Below are 17,618 nucleotides of genomic sequence, written 5' to 3'. Positions count from 1 at the left end.
CTCTTTAACATACTGATTATTTTTTAAAAGTCCATATTTTAGTATTTATTTCCATAGCAAACCTGCTAACAAACAGGTGATATATTTTTATTTCATTTGATGTGGGGGACCAGGGGCCTGCAGAAACTTGTATCTGGATCTGCTTTTGCCTATGTGTCCAAACTCCATGCCAGAATGCAAAGAGCACACCTGTTCTTCCTGACACACCCACCTTCTCCTAGGCCCAGCCTGAGGAGATTCCCTACCAGCAGATTTCATTCCCTCCACCCTAAGCAATGTCACTTAGCCATGGATAAAGATGGATGACTGACATGCACCACTCCCCATCACCTCCATGAGGCTGCCCTAGTCCATGCCAGCAACATCTCTGCCTCTTGGCTCATCTGCTTCCACTTTGCCTTCTAGCATATATTCTTCACAGCACAAATGTCAAACAGAGCAGACATTCCACATTAAATCCCATCATGCCATTCTTCTACTCACAACTTTCTTCTCCACCTGTCTCATTCAGATGAGAAAACCAAACTGTCTTTGCCTACCTTCACTTCTCTGGCCCTGAGTCCTTTTCCTCCACACTCATCTTGGCATCCCTGGCTTTCCTGAACTGTGCCTGGGACAGCCCCACCTCATGACCTTTGTGCTTGCTAGTTCCACAGCTGTAAACTCCTTGCCCCAAGGGTGAATCCTGCTCTCTTCAGATAAATACCTCACATGTTATTCTCAGCAATGCCTTCCCCAGCCACCATAATACTCAAAAGTCAGAGCCAGTGTGCAAGCTGCATGGTGACCTCTTTCCACTGCTCTGTCTTACTGTCACCTTAGAGTCTCACCCAACATTCACTATGCTGCCGTCTCCTTACTGCAGTATTTGTGTCTGTTCCCTATAGATGCTCTAGTGTCTAGTCCACAAGAGCTCAGTAAAGACTATGTTGAATGAAGGAGAAATCTCCATCAACTGTCCACTCCTTCCTTCTACTCACTAAAGCACAACACATGTAAAACAAAAATACAAGGTATGTGAGCTGTTGCATAAATAATCACGAAGCCAATTTGATATTAAAACTGTCCTCAAGTTACACTGATTGCTAAAATTTAAAGAAGACAACTACTCTGTCACCAGCTGAAAAGCGTGTTAGATTATTTCTGAGTGCCTCACACTGAGTTCACAATAAGCAGGATCTGGTCAGGGTCACTGCTATGGAATTACTGTCCCAAATGTTGCAAACTTAGATGTTTCTGTTTTCAAACAATGCAGAGTGGGTGCTGGGATTCACCAACACCAACTGTCACTCTTCCTAAGCATTTGGTAGTTATCTAGTCAATCAACTTACAAATACCAGAAGTACAATTAAGTACACAGAGTTGGGTTTTTTTTTAAGCTATAAAAAAAAAAAGGGGGGGTGAGTGGGTGGGAAGAGTAGAAAGCCACGCCTATGCAGATGGCTGCAGTCAGTAAATTAAGGTGTGTTTGCAGCTGCCCTACCCCACCATCAAGGGGAAAACCTGAGAGACAGTTAAGTACTGCAGTACTGGGAAGGCAGAAAGGCTTCTCATATGGGTATCTTGTTCTCTCAAATGGCAATTTTTCTAGTCTTTGTCGAAAATCCCAATTGCTTAAGGTATTGATCAAAAACAGAGGCACACTTTAAAATAGTATTCTCCAGTATACCGTGCTTTAGAATGCTGCGATTTATGGAATTTTGATTATCATGAATTTTTGTTTATCTGTTTGGTATTTTTACAGATGGCCATCATACTCTTCAGGTATATAGGAATACCTTTCCCTAAAAAAAAAAGAAAAATCAAGTGTTTTTGTTGTTTGTTTGTTTTTTAAATCTTGGGAGTCATTCATTACAAGCACAACAGTAAAACTTATCACAAGAATTTCAACTTTTTTGTGTCCAAAGGCAAAGTTTTAGGTATCCTACCTCAAGCCCTTCCCTTATTTACAGTCTCTAAAAATGTTGTAGCAGAAACAAATCTGAGTTTGATTGAATTTAAGTGAAATTTAAGGCTTTTTCCTTGTGAGTCTTAAGTATCCTACAAAACCAGGCACCATGAGGCTAGACAGAGAGAAATGGAGTGGGCAGATCCTCAGAGGATCACACTCCTGAGGGCTGCCTGGCCAATGAATGGGCTACTTGAGCTAAGTAAGGCTCCTAAGCAGGAAAGCAAACCAGAATGGGTATGGGGAGTTACTAGTCACTGAGCCAGCTGGCAAAGACCTGTCAATGAGGAGGAAACCCTGACAAGCCATGCTTCATTCTCACTCCCCTCTCCTCCCTGCTCATGTCAAACAGAAGCATCAAACTAGTACTGCATGCACTTTGGCACAAACACGCGTTCAGCAGCTACTCAAGAAATGTTTGCAGATGCATGCTATGAAACTTTAATTTTTTTCAAAACCTATTTTTAATGACGGTTCTTAAATGCTTTAACCTCCCTTCTAGCCCACCACCCACCAGAGGTAGTGGAAAAGAAAGGATTTAGGGGAAATGAACCTGTTTAGAAATGGTTCTTTAGAGCAAATCCTATCTGTGTTTTCAGGAAATCAATAGTTCAGTTCACAAAAGTCAGCAGGAGGGACCTGGAGAGACACCAAGAGAAGTTCTTGGCTCCTTAAAGCAAGAAGGTAAATAACTCAAATAGCTTCAGGAAGTCCCTAAAACTGACCAGATTCACTCAGTCCCTCCTGCCCACAGTAAACAATAAAAGCTGAAAGTTCCTCACAGACAAGCCAAACTAAAAAGTAGACTCTTGGATAACCCAGCTGCCTAGAAGAGGTCTGGAACAACTGAGTCACTTAGATACTTTTCAACCTACTGAGCTGCCTGTAGGCTGTGCAGTGTGCTCTAGGTTTCCAGTTTTTGTGAGCTGTAGCTGTGCCCAGGGAGGCCTTGGTGTACAGCTGTGTGAGTACTTTATGCTCCTGTTCAGTAACTCCTGTTAAGTAACCCCAATAAAACTCACTGGTTCATCAAACTGGACTTTGGTGAGATCTGTACTTTGGTCTGTCATGGGCTCCCTATCTGGGGTGAGGAGGCATCTCCCCAGGAAAAGTTTGTCATACAACAGAGGCACCTTCAAACTATTAAGCTTAAAAATGAATCTAGAGCTTGGGAGATGGCTTAGTTGGTAAAGTGCTTGCCCACAAGCATTAGCACCAGCGTTCAGAACTCCAGCATTATGTAAAAAGCCAATACAGTGGCTTGCCTCTGTAAACCCAGGGGAGGAGGAGGGTGGAGACAGGAGAACCCTGGGCCTCAATGAATAGTCAGTGTAGCAAACTGAGCATGCTCCAGGACCAGTGTGAGACTGTGTCAAAAACTAAGATAGAGAATGATTGAGTAAAATGACCAATGTTGACTTCTGGCCTCCACACCCATGGATACCTGTGTGCACATCTGTGCAGTAACTCAATGAACACTGCATCTTTACACATATCAAAGAAGAAGAAACGGGGGTAGAGAGATGGCTCGGAGTCAGGAGTACTTCCTGCTCTTGCAGGGGACCTGGGTTCTGTTCTCAGCACCCACATGACAACTCATACCTGCCTATAATTCCAGTTCCAGGGAACCAATGGTCTTTGACTTCCATAGGCACCTGGCATGCATACAAACATACATACATTATGCAAGTAAAATACTTATACACATAAAATAAGAATAAATAAATCTTTAAAAAGGTAACTTTGAAAAGTGAGGAAACTGAGGTCCATGGTGAAGTCTTCTACCTTTTACCTATCTCATGGCTAGAATAAAAAAAAAAACCCTGGTCCCCTGACTTCCAATCTAGACCTTTCTTTCTGAGAACACCACCAATCTAGATACAGGCTTAGTGACGAGTCTTCAAAACTGGAAACAGAGATGCATCTAAATCCCAGAGAATGTTACATGTTACACATACTGAGTGGTGAGCCAGGTGGTCCTCACATCTGTCATCCTCTCTTCCTCTCTGCCCTACACTTCACTACCAAGGCCCCATGATACTAACGCTGAGTAAGAAGCATAGGAAACCAAGTTTAAACCAGTGCACGTGCACAAGCACGAGCATTCGTACTGTGGGAGACACAGAACCCAGGACCTTCTACCACCAAGCTACACTGCCAAACACACATTTAAATAATTTACATGATTTAAACCAATCTTCACTCTATTTCAAAACTATGTTGTGTAAAATTGTCCTTTTTCTTTAATATATCAGAAAATGACTCCAGAAGTCTTACTTTGAAGAATTTGTGGGGTTTTTGTTGTTTGTTTGAGACTGGCTCTCACTATGATGTTCAGGCTGGTCTCCAACTTCAGAATCTCCTACCTCTGCCTTCTCAGTGCTGGGGCTTAGATGGCACCACCTCACACAGCCTAAGGATTGATGCATCTGAAATAGACGTTTTCTGATGCTGTCCATGGACTGAGTACCCCACAGGCAGGCATCTGTATGCCTCTTGTGTCCTATGGTGACAGGGGTCCACCAACTGACCACAGTGACATTAGTCTGGCTCCCATCTGTGGGCTTTCTCCTGTTAAGTTTTTCTTTTTCAACTATTTCTAACTGAATTCATCATGAATTCTAATTTCCCAAGTAAACCCAGAGGATTATTAGGGCAAACTCTCCTAGATTCTCAGCTACTTGCTCAATGTTGACACATCTGAACATTGTCTTATAGCAATGGCTCTCAACCAGTGCCTCCTGACTCCATAACAGTCACAAAATTAGTTATGAAGTAGCAATGAGAGTTATTTTATGGTTGGGGATCTCCACAACATGAGGGAATACACTAGGAAGGTTGAGAACCACTGCCCTAAAGTGTACACTTCAGGGAAATGCTGCTCTCTCCATAAGACATGATCTTTACAAGTGGGGATCTAAAAGCCCCAGAATGTGTGCTGAAAATTTTAGACATCACTTAGGATAGTTCAAGCCTTACAAAGCAATAGACAGCTTCAGAGAGGGGAGGAATTTATCTAAAATCCTTACCCAGCAATTTCCCATATTACAAGGTGGGGTTGTTTTTGTTTTTAATTTTAGAGACAAAGTCTCCCCATGTAGCCTTCCATCAGCCCCCAGAGTTCTGCGATTATAGGTATGCAGCACCACACCTAGTGTGCAAAGCTTATGGTGCTGGGCTTTCCTTCCAATTACAGTCTACTTGTTAAACCTAAGTAAGTCTACCTACAACCAGTTTTTAAAGTAAAGAGTATTATCTTCTTTACAAGTACTTAGGAAGCAGTTTTTCTTTTTCTTTTTGTTATTTCAAATTATTTACTTTGGCCACTACATACACATCTAAATCTACACATTATGATGACTAAGTAGTTTGGTCAGGAATCTGGGTCTCAACCCTACCTCTAACTACGGAGCACCTGTGCCTTTTTGAGCGATTCATTTTGGCCTCTTTTTTTTTATGTGCAGGATAATGAGTGTGGCCACTGGTCTAGCTGGACTTTTACTACTTTTTCCTTTTCCTTCCACCTTTCCATGCCCCTATTCTACCCTCCCAACCCCACAACAATTGGTAGGAGAGAAAGAAGGCTAGAGGGGAAAGGGGGTGATGATATCATTAGACTACTTCTTGCTGATTGGGGAGTCAATCTTTGCTGTCAGGATATCCAATTTCTTCTTCTGGTCTCTTTGCATAGGACCACTTGACAAACTGCAACAACAGCCACCAACAACCAGTAGTAGCAACCAGCAGCAGGAGGAGGAGGAGGAGGAAGAACAGAAGAAAGAAGAAGAGGAGGGGGAGGAGGAGAAGGAAGGGGAGGAGGAGAAGGAGGGGGAGAAGAAGAAGAGGAGCAGCAGCAGGAGGAGGAGGGGGAGGAGGAGGGGGAGGAAAAAGAAGAGGAGGAGGAGGAGGAGCAGCAGCAGCAGCAGCAGCAACAGCCGCCGCCGGCTTTCAAGTCTTTCTCCAAGCACTAGTAGTTACATACCCTTTCAAGAGTCCCCAGAATTCCAAATGTCATATGTTTGCAGAAACTATGTGCAGCTGGCAAAATCATACCCCTGCTACAGCACAAGGCAATCTAAAGCAGTCCCACATACCACACCTGGGATTAAAACAAAAACATAACCCTATACAATTTCAGTGCATTGGGGGGTGGGGTGGTTTTGGTTGGGTTGTTTGTTTGTTTGTGTTTTTTTTTTTCCAGAGAAACCAAAATTCTGACTACACACTGGTTCTCTGCTTTCTTCTAATCCTTTGAAGAGGTATAGGCTCCAAAGTTCTGATGGACATTCTGGGTTTGCTTGCTCATGACAAAGGTACACAGACCAAGTCTGCCTGGAAATCACACAGGCTTATCTTGGTTGAGCAGAAGCTCTCACTGAACTAAAAATGACAAAAATCAACTCCTTTTTGTTTGTTTTTAAAGGGCATCTTTGGGCTCAGGAAAACAATGAAGCAGAGATAGGATGAAGAGAAGAAAAGGCAAGTTTGGCATAAAGAAAAAAGGCATGTTCATAGAAATAAGAAAGTCAGACTCATTCCAAGCAGCGAGAAACTCATGATGCATGATAGCATCCAGACATTTTTCTCTACATTAAAGTTTAGCTTTTGCTACTTATACTTGGTCAAAAAACAAAAAACAAAACAAAAAAAAAAAAACAGGCACTCAGAATGGAATTATAAAGTGTATTTTCTTTACACTCAACTATCTTAGAACACTTTAAAAAAAGAGCTGATCTTTCTAGGAGTTTTAAACTCAATGCAACACAATAGCTCACCCAGCCAGGCTCAAGTGGCGCATTTAAAAGGGTATTAGCAGGGATTACATTCCACTTCCAATCCACAGGGACTAAAATCTTAGAGCACTGCCAAGTGCTGCCTCATTGTCTTAGCAAAGAGAAAATCTAGCGAAGAAAAGGGACAAGGAGCTGTGCTCAACGGCCAGCATGGTATTTTGCATGTAACTGAAGCTCAACCACATCAGCTGGGTCTACACAGTGTGCCAACTTACCCTATATAAAGTTTTGTGTGTCCCTGCCCTCAAAAACCTTGAAATCCCAACCTGTAAAATATGAGGAGTTGAGGGAAAGAAAAAGTCACTTTGGACAATTATCACCATGAGCCAAAGATTTATCTTGTCTTGAAAACACTTCGAAGGGTAAGTTAGCTATTCCCATTTGGTACATGAGCAGGCTCAGGGACCAGGGGTGCAATTGATTCCCGATCTCACATTTAAGCTTTGAAGCTCAGATTCCAATACGTATCTGCAAAGGCCGCACTGTAGAATGCCACATTTTCATCCGCATCTTGGGAGCCGGTAAGAGATGGGGATTTAGTTCTAAATTACATTTCTGTCACTAAAGGCGTTTCCAGTCCCAAGAACACTTCCCTGCAAACGTCCATCTGCAGAGCTGAGGTTGAGAGCAACGCAAATAGTGGTTTTCTTGGTTGGTTTGTGGTGGTGGTATCAGAATCCTTTGGGGTTGGGTCTTAACATCTATACACACTCTCTCCCCTGCTCCCCAAAATGACTGGGGAGTGGTAGCCCTGGATATTAACAGAAATGTACCCTCAAGCGGATAGGAGAAGAAAAGCTGTCAGCTCCGACTTCCAAGACAACTTCTCTGTGAATGCTTGTTTCCTCCCCAGCGCTCACGGTTGACAGGAACGGCTACGTGTAGGTCCTGCCTGATGTGCGCGGCCTGCACCGGCCGGTCTCGAGAGCGGAGGCCGCCGCAGTGTGGCCCGCGGGGCTGGCACAACTGCGCAGAGCTCGGGTACCGCTGCCCAGCACGGGGGGAGGGGGGGGCCGAGGCCGGTTGCTCCTGACAGGGAGCCACTTCCTGCTCAGATCTGCGCGCCGCCCACGCCCCCCTCTGCATCTCCCGCTGCACAGTGGCCGGCTGGGTGGACGCCTGGCTCACGTCCCCGGGCGTCACGCACGACGCTCTGGAACCCCGCCGCGGCGGGGACGAGGCCCGGGCCTGAGGCGCCGCGCCCAGCCGCTGTCCTGCCCGTGCCCTGCCGCCCCGCAGCCCGCCCGGCGTCGCCCGCACCTGTCGCGCCCCGACCTGAGCTTACCTCGTCCCGGGGGCCCGCGGCCCACGCCCGCGCCTCTGGGCCCGGCTCCCTCCGCCACCTCCGCCAGGGCCCCGGACGCGGCCGCCGCCCACTTTCGGTTTCCCCAGCACGGCCTGAGCCGCGGCTTGGGAATCACCTAAAGCCCCGCCTTCTAGGCCACGCCCTGTCGCACCACGCCCCGCCCCTTAGCCGGCCGGCTCAGCTCTGCGCAGACGCAAGCACTGCGGCCACGGCCGCCCACTTCGAGTTCCGCGTGTAAGAGGGGAAACCGACGCCGCCTAGCGGTTTCTGCGCGTGCGCACGCCGGCCAGACGGCGGGGTGTGGGCTTCAGTCTCTTTCCACAAAGTTCATTCTCTTCAGCATGGCAATAGTTACTTTTCATTCTCCTAGTCAGTCGGTCTTCAGCTGTCTTCTAGGTCACTCTTTGGAGGAGGGTGACTACATTAAAATGCTTTGTCACGGATTCTTCACGCCTGTATAGCACTGCTCTAAAACTAAAGCTGTCTAAGGGCACTTCCCCGTATATAATAAGCATGAAATAAATACTTATCAAATTCTTTAATTCATTCTAAAAATGTTGAATAGCCGCTATTTATTCACTCCACGGTAATTCCACTAACATGTAATGCCTGCTTTTGCTGTCACACATCATGAAGATTTGGCATCATTCTGTATCTTTTTGCTGAGAGACTGCTGCCTCCTCAACCAACATTTTTTTTTTTTTTTTTACAGTTTGAGGTATACTCGCGGTACTATAAGCTGCACGATTCGAATGTACAGTTTCATGTATTTGGTATGCATACAACAGGGAAACGATCACAAATATTAGCATAACGAACATAGCCACACCCTCAAAGTTCTCTCTCTTTCTATAATGTTTACCTCATGCCCCACCTTTTAGTCCTGTTTACTCACTATAGAGCTGCTTACTTTTTCTGGGATTTTCTATAAATGTAATTATTCCATAGGTATTGTCATTAAGGGGGAGGGTCTGGCTTTCTTCACTCATCAGAATTCTATTGAGGTTTTTCTGTGTTGTTGCATACACTAGTAGTTTATAACCCTTGCTCACTGAGTTTCCACTCCCAGGTATTGACCTAAGAGAAAGGAAAGGGTTTATTCGTCATAGACCTGTAAAGGGATGTTTAAATCAGCTTTGCTTGCAATACCTAAAGACAGATAGCATAAACATCCTTTGGTGGTGAGTAGACAATTGACTGTTACAGACTCATAGGCGATGAATAGACTGGAAGGAGATCGTGAAAAGCCGCATATCCTGTGCTCAGAAGGTTCTGTCCTAAGGCTTTGACCAGGGGTGTTCTTTGAACACTGTTCTCTTTCATAACTTCACATCTGATCCCTGCCTAAAGCTGCCGAGGGGTCTCTGAAACAGAATTCTCTACAGTGCTTTTATTCTATTTCAGTCTGTTTCAGATGTCTTCCTCCCTACCCTGCCCGTTAAACTAAACGCAGCAGTGGCTTTCGCAGACCCAGAATGCAACTGTTCTCTATTTGGATTCTGCAATGCTCTGACATGCCCCGACTCCACATTCTGATGGGGGGTAAGGGTAAAAACAGCATCTGTGAACTGAGAGCATGCTGTGGGGATAGAAGTTAGGCAATGTTGAGTTCTATATATAAAACCAATCATAAGATGATGCGTGCATGGACCCTAAGTCTGAGATCCTTTATGCTTATAAAGGTCCCCCATTTGCAGTATCTTACGTACAAAGAAAAGTCATGTGCTGCACCTGGTTTTCCTTCTGTAACCAGCTTTATTTACGAATATTTGCCACAAGTTAATACTTTCAAGTGTGCTGTTTGGTGAATTAACAATGTGCCCAACTGCGGTGCAGCTACAGTACCAATCAAGATGCATAACTAGTTTTATTTCCAAAGGTTCCCCTGTGCCTTCGCCCTACCCCTGTTCCCTGCCTCTACCCACCACTCCTGGAAGCTGGATGAGATTTCAGTCCCCTCAGCTTTGCTTTCTCAGGAGTACCATATGTAGGGACCATAGGATGTGTAGGCTTTTGTGCCTGGATCTCCACTTCATGCAATGCTTTCGAGACTCATTCCTGCTGTACTTACCAATAGTCACTTCCTGTTAATGGCTGTCACTGTAGGACTACGTCACATCTAGTTTATTAGTCCCATTTAATGTGCATTTTTGTCGTTTCTAGTCTGGAGGGGCTGCTCTGGATCAAGTACCTATAAACAACCACTACGTAGTCAAATGGTTTTCTCCCGTACATACCTGGGGGGTAGAATTAATGTCAGGATGTAGGATAAATGTATAGTCGATTGTCTATATTTATGGATGAGTATATGTTTATATGTGTACTTAATCATATATAATGTATATGTCTATCCATAATTACATGTAAATGTCAAGGTGCAATCTTAAGTGGCCACATCTTTTCATACTCCCATTTTTATCCATGACTCCGACCCCTGCAGAGCCTGAGTTCCACTCATTCCCAATACTCCCAGTCTTTTTAACTGGAACATTGAGCTGGATGGGTAGAGCATTGCCACTATGGCACTGAAGGGTAGTGTTGAGCTTTAACTCGCCTTCTCCCAGGAGGACGTGGAGCATCTTTTCCTGTATACATTTTACATTTGTTCTCAAAGGATGGTCAAAGTTCCTGTTCTGCGGGTGGATTTAACTGAGATGCATCAGGAGTTTTAGAAAGGAAGTTGTATGATTTTGTTTTGTTGCTTGTGTTAGAGCTGGAATTCGGGAAAATGAAGCTTTTTTGTTAGTTTTGTTTGTTTGTTTGTTTGCTTTAGTTTTTTCTTGAATCTGGAGCTTGTCTTATGGCTGAGACTGACATAGAACTCGCCCAAGAACTACAGGCGTGTAATGCTGGAATTACAGGCGTGTGCTGCCATGTCCAGCTCAGGCTGGCCACGCTTTAGACCCAGAGTTCTTATCCTTTTGCAGAACAGTAAGTCAGAACATGTGAGAGCAACATAGAGACACAGGATTTTACAGAGTCAAGTCCCGCACATTAAAAAAAATCCACCGGGTTGGGGATTTAGCTCAGTGGTAGAGCACTTGCCTAGCAAGCTCAAGGCCCTGGGTTCGGTCCTCAGCTCCGGGGGGGGGGGGGGGGGGAATTCACTTAGGGGGAAACCTTAGAGCCAAAAAGCAGTATTTCAAAATAGATAGGATGCGGTTCAAAGGTACTCTTCCCCCAGGAAAAGGCCAAATTCATCCTAGGTCACCAGGAGCAGAAGCAGGGGGCAGATGGGCGGGTCTCTTGCTCTGCAGGAAAAGAGCATGCACATTTCTCATGTCCAAGGCTGCAGAGAGGTGGCCAGAGTCCCGCTCAAGTGGCTTTTGAAGGAGGAACAACCCCTGGGCCTTTGGAGGCTTCACCAGAGGGAATTTATCATGGAAAGAAAGTAGGGAAGAAAGACCACCCCATTGCCACCTTATCCCAGGCTAAAATACATGGAACTATAGCTAAGTGTGGTGGTGCATGCCTTTAAACCCAACACTTAGGAGGCGGAGGCAGGTGGATCTTGTGAGTTCACAAGCCAGCTTAGTCTACATAGCAAGTTTTAGGACAGTCAGGGCTACATAGAGAGGCTCTGTCTTTTAAAAAAAAAAAAAATTCCACTAAAAGCCCCCTGTGCATTTTTTTTTTTTTTAAAAATCGGGCCAGCCTACTTGTTTAAATAGAGCCATAGGCATAGGGGAGGCCCCAGGACACCTAGCCAAGGCAGGAGGATCCAGGACTCTTGGAGGAGCATTGACTCTCCTCTCCCTTATGCTAGTTCAGCAAGACCAGTAAGGGCCTAGTTCCAAGCATGTATCTGTAACTCTTCCCCTCTCATCTGACAAGTCTTTATAGCACAACCCAAGATCCACAGTTCTTCATCCTCCACCTCACAGACACTGGGAAGTGTCATAGATTCCCCCTTCCAAATCTCAAGTGGCATTTGGAGACACTTCAAATCCTGCTGTCGTCTCACCTTCTATTCAAAACGTCTGTTGCCTCTTTATATTGTCTCCAGAAAGAAACCCCCCCAAACCCACAGGACTCTGATTTCTACCACTTTTCATCCCATCAGTGAATTGCAGGGACTGGCTTGTGGCATTTTTTCCATGCCATGGGTGGCACCTCTCTGGAAACTTCCCTCACAGCCCCCACCGAAAACCAACTGCTCTCTTAATTGAGCTTCAAGATGGTGCTTTGTTCCTCAGACACATTCTCAGGGAAAAGCAGCCGAGGACACAGCCTTTCATCCCCCTGTGCACAGTTTAATGGAGTGCCCATTCTCCTAGTTGCTTAGCTGCAAGTGACTTTTGCAGCATTCCTGCCTGCCACTCAGCCACATGCTGAGCTGTTTCTGCATCCAAGAGGAGCTCAGGTACTAGTTGCTTCCACAAGGTCTGGAGGATTAGATCCCTAACAAAAGGAATCTCAGGACAGATCTATTGTTTTGATTGATCGTTAATGACATCATCACTCCCAATCCAGCTACCTCCCCACCCCCCATGAACAAATGGAGAGAAATTTCTAGACAGCTATGCTTGTTTTAACTGAGTAAGGAAAAAAGGGGGTGGGGAGCAAAAACAAAACAGAAAACAAAAGGGAGGGATGGTCAGAGCCCGGATGAAATCCTGGCCCTGGCGGAGCTCAGGGTATGCTGATCAAGCAAAACTCCCTAAGCTTTCCACAAAGGCCTCCAAGGTGAGTCAGCTGAAAGGCCCTAATCCCCGGGAGGGCGATCAGGGATGCCTCAGAGGCCACAGAGCCACCAACAGTGACAAAGAGGATAATGCAAGCTTCAGTACAGTAGCTCTCCACTTTCCTAATGCTTAAATCCTTTAACACAGCTCCTCAGGTTATGGGCACCCCAACCATAAAATTGGTTTTTTTGTTCCCTGCTACTTCATAACTGTAACTTTACTACTACTCTGAATCGTTATGTAAATACCTGTTATGCAGGATACCTGACTCAATGTGAAAAGGGTCGTTTGACGCCTGAGGGGGTCGCGACCCACAGGTTGAGAACCGCTGCTTGAACACTCTATTGTATGATTTCTTTCTTTCTTTCTTCCTTTCTTTCTTCCTTTCTTTCTTTCTTTCTTTCTTTCTTTTTCTTTTTTCTTTTTTTCGGAGCTGGGGACCGAACCCAGGGCCTTGTGCTTGCTAGGCAAGCGCTCTAACTGAGCTAAATCCCCAACCCCATATGATTTCTTTTTAAAGAAATCATTCCTTTACCTTCCTGCTTCAAATTGTGCACCATTCATACAGCTTAGGCAGGCCCTGCGACACGGATGGTGTCACTAAGCACTATAAGGTAGTTGAGAAAGAGGCCCAGCAGTTTAGCAGGGCCATGGGATTAGGTAACCGGTGCTTTAAACAAGGCAATCGGTCACCAAACTGAAATGATGGATAAAACTATTGGTACAAAAATTATGCTGTAATAGTTGCTGGGAGGGAAGAAAGGGGACAGCAGTGACAAGGAACAGCACAGGAGCCTGGGGGGTGGGGCGCTCACTCATCCCCTGCTCACAGACCAAAATGGAAGAACAGCTAGGATTCAGGAAATGTGCCTCCCAGGCTGCAGTGCACGCGGTCCAGACTTGTTGATTTGTCCACGGTCAAGTCCAAGGTTACACTGAATTGAATTCCAAAGCTCTTTGGCTCCAGTTCTAGATTGGACCCCTTTCCACAACAGAGCTAATCCAGTTAAGTAGCAAAAGAGCTTCTCTTGGGGCTATCCGGTCAACTCTTATCAATCAGTGGTCCATCCCAGGAGAAGCTCCCCGCTCCCAGGGCATTCTAGATTCTCAGGAGAGTAATTTTAGTTGTCACGATGACAGGGGAGTTTAGTTTGGGTCGGTAGGTAGAAGCTTGTTGTCTTGTCCCCTTATGAGAGAAATGCCCCTTGTACCAACCAAAATATGAATGAATGTCTTGCCGGCTATTTGTATAGATGACAGAAACCTCTTTTCTGTATGAGCACGCATTACTTTTCCCACAATTTTATGATGAATTTTCTGGGTTTTTTGTTGTTGTTTGTTTGTTTTGTTTTGTTTTGTTTTTCTTTAGAGGCGGAGGTGAGGGAGCGGCGGATTTTATGTCAGAAGTAAATGAGTAGAGGAAGCTTTAAAATGATTATCATAAAATAAACTTTAGGAGCTTGCCTCCCCAGCCCTGTAGATTTAAACACTGCCAGTAATTCACCGACAACCCACCCCATGCAGAAACATGGATGGTATGATGTTCCTGGTTATGTGCCCGGGAGGCACAGGCGTGCTGTTATTGGACTTCTCCATCACTCACTACAGTACAGGATGCCTTATTCCCCCTAGCGCTTAAACCACTTGAGGACTTTTAAAGAAATCATTCCTTTCGAGGGACTCCCTAGAGTTCTTGTAGCCCAGTATTTTATCTCCCAATTCTCCCTTCAACTTCCTCATTCACTTAAAGCTGGAGCCTTTAATCTCCGCGGCAGTTTCCTTAAAACAGGACGCTTTGTAATTTGCGGCTATAACTTTTCTAAACCCCCGCCCCCCCGGGGGTGGGGTGAGGGCTTGGGCCCGAGTAGGACTCGGGAGACTCCTGCAGGAAGCTGGCTGTTACTCAGCGCTGACGAGGTCACTCCTCCTACAGCGCATGCTCCAGAACTTGGACTCTAAACCTGCTTGTAAACGCCCTGGAACTTGCTCCTTCCAGAGCCTTTTGTGTATTAGAGGTGGGGATCGTCCGGGATGACGATAACTGCAGGCCCTAGCACCTGGCACACACAGGCTGACAGCAAATATTTGCACCGAATGAATGAGTGAGTGAAGGGCTCAAGTCCAACACCTTCTGTGCTGCTATGCCACCTGACTGTACTCTAAATTATGGGGGAGGGGAAAAGACTCCCCAAACGAAGGACAATACATTCAAAGCATCAAAACAGCAAACCTTTATCTACTGTAAAAGCATCCGTGAAGAACTACACACTTGTAAGTTAGCAAGCATCTCGTATCAAAAATCTAGGTACCCATTGCAAACTGGTGACACCTCAGTCATTTGGGGCTGCTAAAACAAAGCACTACAGACTGTGCAGCTTACAAACGACAGAAATTTATTTCTCACGGTTTTGGAGGCTGAATGTCCCTGATCCGTGTGCCAGCTTGGTCCTGTTCTGCTGAGAACCCTCCTCTGGGTTGCCGACTGCTGGCTCCTCATTGTGTCCTCGAGTGGGCTTCCTCTCTCCTCCTCACATACTGACAAGTGTGCACAGATCTCACTGAGATCTCTTTTTATAAAGGCAGGGGGCCCATCCCAGAAGACTCCACCCTCTCGACCTACATCATCTGCCAAAGGCCCCTCCTCCTAACAGCATCACACTGAGGGTTGGGATTCCAACCTGTTGATACTGGTGAAGGGACACAGAGTCCGTGAAATTGGCAGTTGTTCAGGTAGGGGCCTTGATCCTGTCTCTGTCTCTCCATAACCGCAGTTTCTCCCTTTGGATTTCTAAAAGTCTTCCAACTGTCCGTCAGCTTATTGAGTTGCTTCCTTCCTGGAAAGCTGCCATGCACTCTGTCCCTGTGGGCACTTAGTACATCCTAGACGGTGAGGTGGAGGACAGACCAGAGGAATGTGACTTATCACTGAGGAATGCGAACACCCCAGATGCTTCTGTTGTCAAGAGAGTCAACTAGGAAGCCTCTCTGGTTTGTAACCAATAAACTGAGCAGTGCACAGAGCAAGGAAAATGCCTGGTGTGAGCCCGTGCTTATGGGAGAGGCACCTCAGAATATTATGGTCCCATTTATACCACACACACACACACACACACACACACACACACACACACACATATTAGGGTATATTCTTTGGATCCTAACTCAGAGGCTAGAGGAGAAATATAACTTTCCCTTTGGGGAGGGAGCTCACTTAGTATTTGGAACCAAATCTTTCTTTGGGCTCAAGGCCATACTCTCTTCCTCCCAGCAAACTCAGATTACCCAGGTTTCTTGAGCATGGCACTCAGGGCTCCTTGTTAAGCGATGGCTGGGTGTTCAAAACAGAAACTGGTAACTCTGTTGGGGATCTTTCCTTAGGACTAAAGGAAAGCAAGATTGTGGATGGTACTCAGTCATTCTCTCTCAATCCTGACCCCATATTGAGTCTCAAAAGGCCAGACTGCGTTTCTTGGAGACCCTGAGACTCGTGGGCAGAGGCTTTGGTGTTCTGCGTGGGCAGTCATTACAAAGCAATGGTGATTTTACAACCCATGTGCCATGTCCACACATCCCTCAGCACCTGTCAGGGTTGCAGTCTTGACAATATGAAAGCCAGCCCTCCGGTCATCGATGTAAAGCCCTTGGACTTGGTCTGAGGACTCCAAGAGTTCTCAGCAGGATTGTAAATGTATCTAAGTGAGTAAAAGCATTTTGCATTTTCTCCATGACTACATAATAAAAAAGTATCAGCACACTGCGTTTGCTTTTCTATTTTTGATGGTGAGACTATACTTTTGCCCTGAAAGACTAGCACTACATTTTTGATGTACTAGGCACCATGTCTGGCTGGTTTGGGTTCATTGCATACTAATGTTAAGATCATGACAGTCTTAGCATCAGTATTTGTACTTATGAATGAAGAGACCATCTTCCCTTTGCATTGATAATTAAGAGGTATATCCACAGCAGAAAAAAATCTTAAAAATTTAACCTATTAAATACCATAGACACCACAAATGATACTCTACAAGGGGATGATGCAGTAATTTGTCCTGACAAACATTACATTTATACACACACACATGCACATACTCACACACACACATGTGGGGGCACATGGACCGTGTCACCAGAAGAACTGGCATGGAGCTAGTGAGGTGGAACATGCACAAATCTCAGAAATGTCAAACATTGAGATTAGAATTTCATCTTGAGACCTGCAGGAGGAGGGCTAACTCCCTCTCTGTTTCTGTGCCTGCCTAGGAAGAGGCGACCCAGTGACTGCCCCGGGCCCCTACCTGGTGATCACAAGTGGTCAGTCCTATAGCACTTGGACTCCTTGCCCACGCAAATAAGGCATCTCAGTAGCCTTAACCTTCAGCCGAGGAATGATCTTTTCCCTCCCTAGATATTCTCACACCTCTCCCCAAAACTACATAACCTTGCTCCACCCCGAATAAAGGGTATTTGTTCAAACCCAATAAAGAAATACGAATAAGCTAAGACTGTCTCTTAAAGAGAGCTGCTTTATGAAAGATTGTCAGAGCAAGCCTTCATCTAAAAGGGCTATAACACTAAGATCCTTGGAGAAGGCCTTCACCCTTAACCTCCCTGTCACTCACATCCCACATGAGACTTCATCCTCCCCAGGTAAACTACAGACCCCACCTATTCTAGACTTTGTCCAGTCCTCTTGGAGCTGCTGTGTTGGTGGTATTCTTGAAGGAGAGGCAGAACATAGAAACACACACACACACACACACACACACACACACGTTTTGCTGTTATTGTTTTTGAGACAAAGTCTCTCTACACAGCCCTGGCTAACCCGGAACTCCCTATGTAAACCAGGCTATTGTGGAGCTCACAGAGATCGACCTGCCTCT

The 17,618-nt window shown here is 45.6% G+C and overlaps 1 protein-coding gene across 5 annotated transcripts in view; it reads right to left on the bottom strand.

Moving 5' to 3' along the window:
• Window positions 1-15,302, bottom strand: part of Tdrd7 (tudor domain containing 7) — a 73,849-nt gene extending 58,547 nt beyond the window's left edge. The window contains exon 1 of one of the 5 annotated variants that reach the window (XM_006238108.4): window positions 15,137-15,302. In XM_006238108.4, the coding sequence (XP_006238170.1) occupies window positions 15,137-15,229 (93 nt within the window). In that variant the 5' untranslated portion in view covers window positions 15,230-15,302. Of the gene's footprint in view, window positions 1-7,514; window positions 7,730-8,026; window positions 8,543-15,136 lie in introns of those variants that run through there. The other 4 variants (XM_006238107.4, XM_008763704.1, NM_138871.2 and 1 more) reach the window with 4 other exon arrangements.
• Between the last annotated feature and the right edge of the window lie 2,316 nt (window positions 15,303-17,618).

Source organism: Rattus norvegicus, chromosome 5 (genome assembly GCF_036323735.1).
Source record: "Rattus norvegicus strain BN/NHsdMcwi chromosome 5, GRCr8, whole genome shotgun sequence".
Classification (NCBI taxonomy): domain Eukaryota; kingdom Metazoa; phylum Chordata; class Mammalia; order Rodentia; family Muridae; genus Rattus; species Rattus norvegicus.
This window is presented reverse-complemented; position numbering and strand designations above follow the sequence as displayed.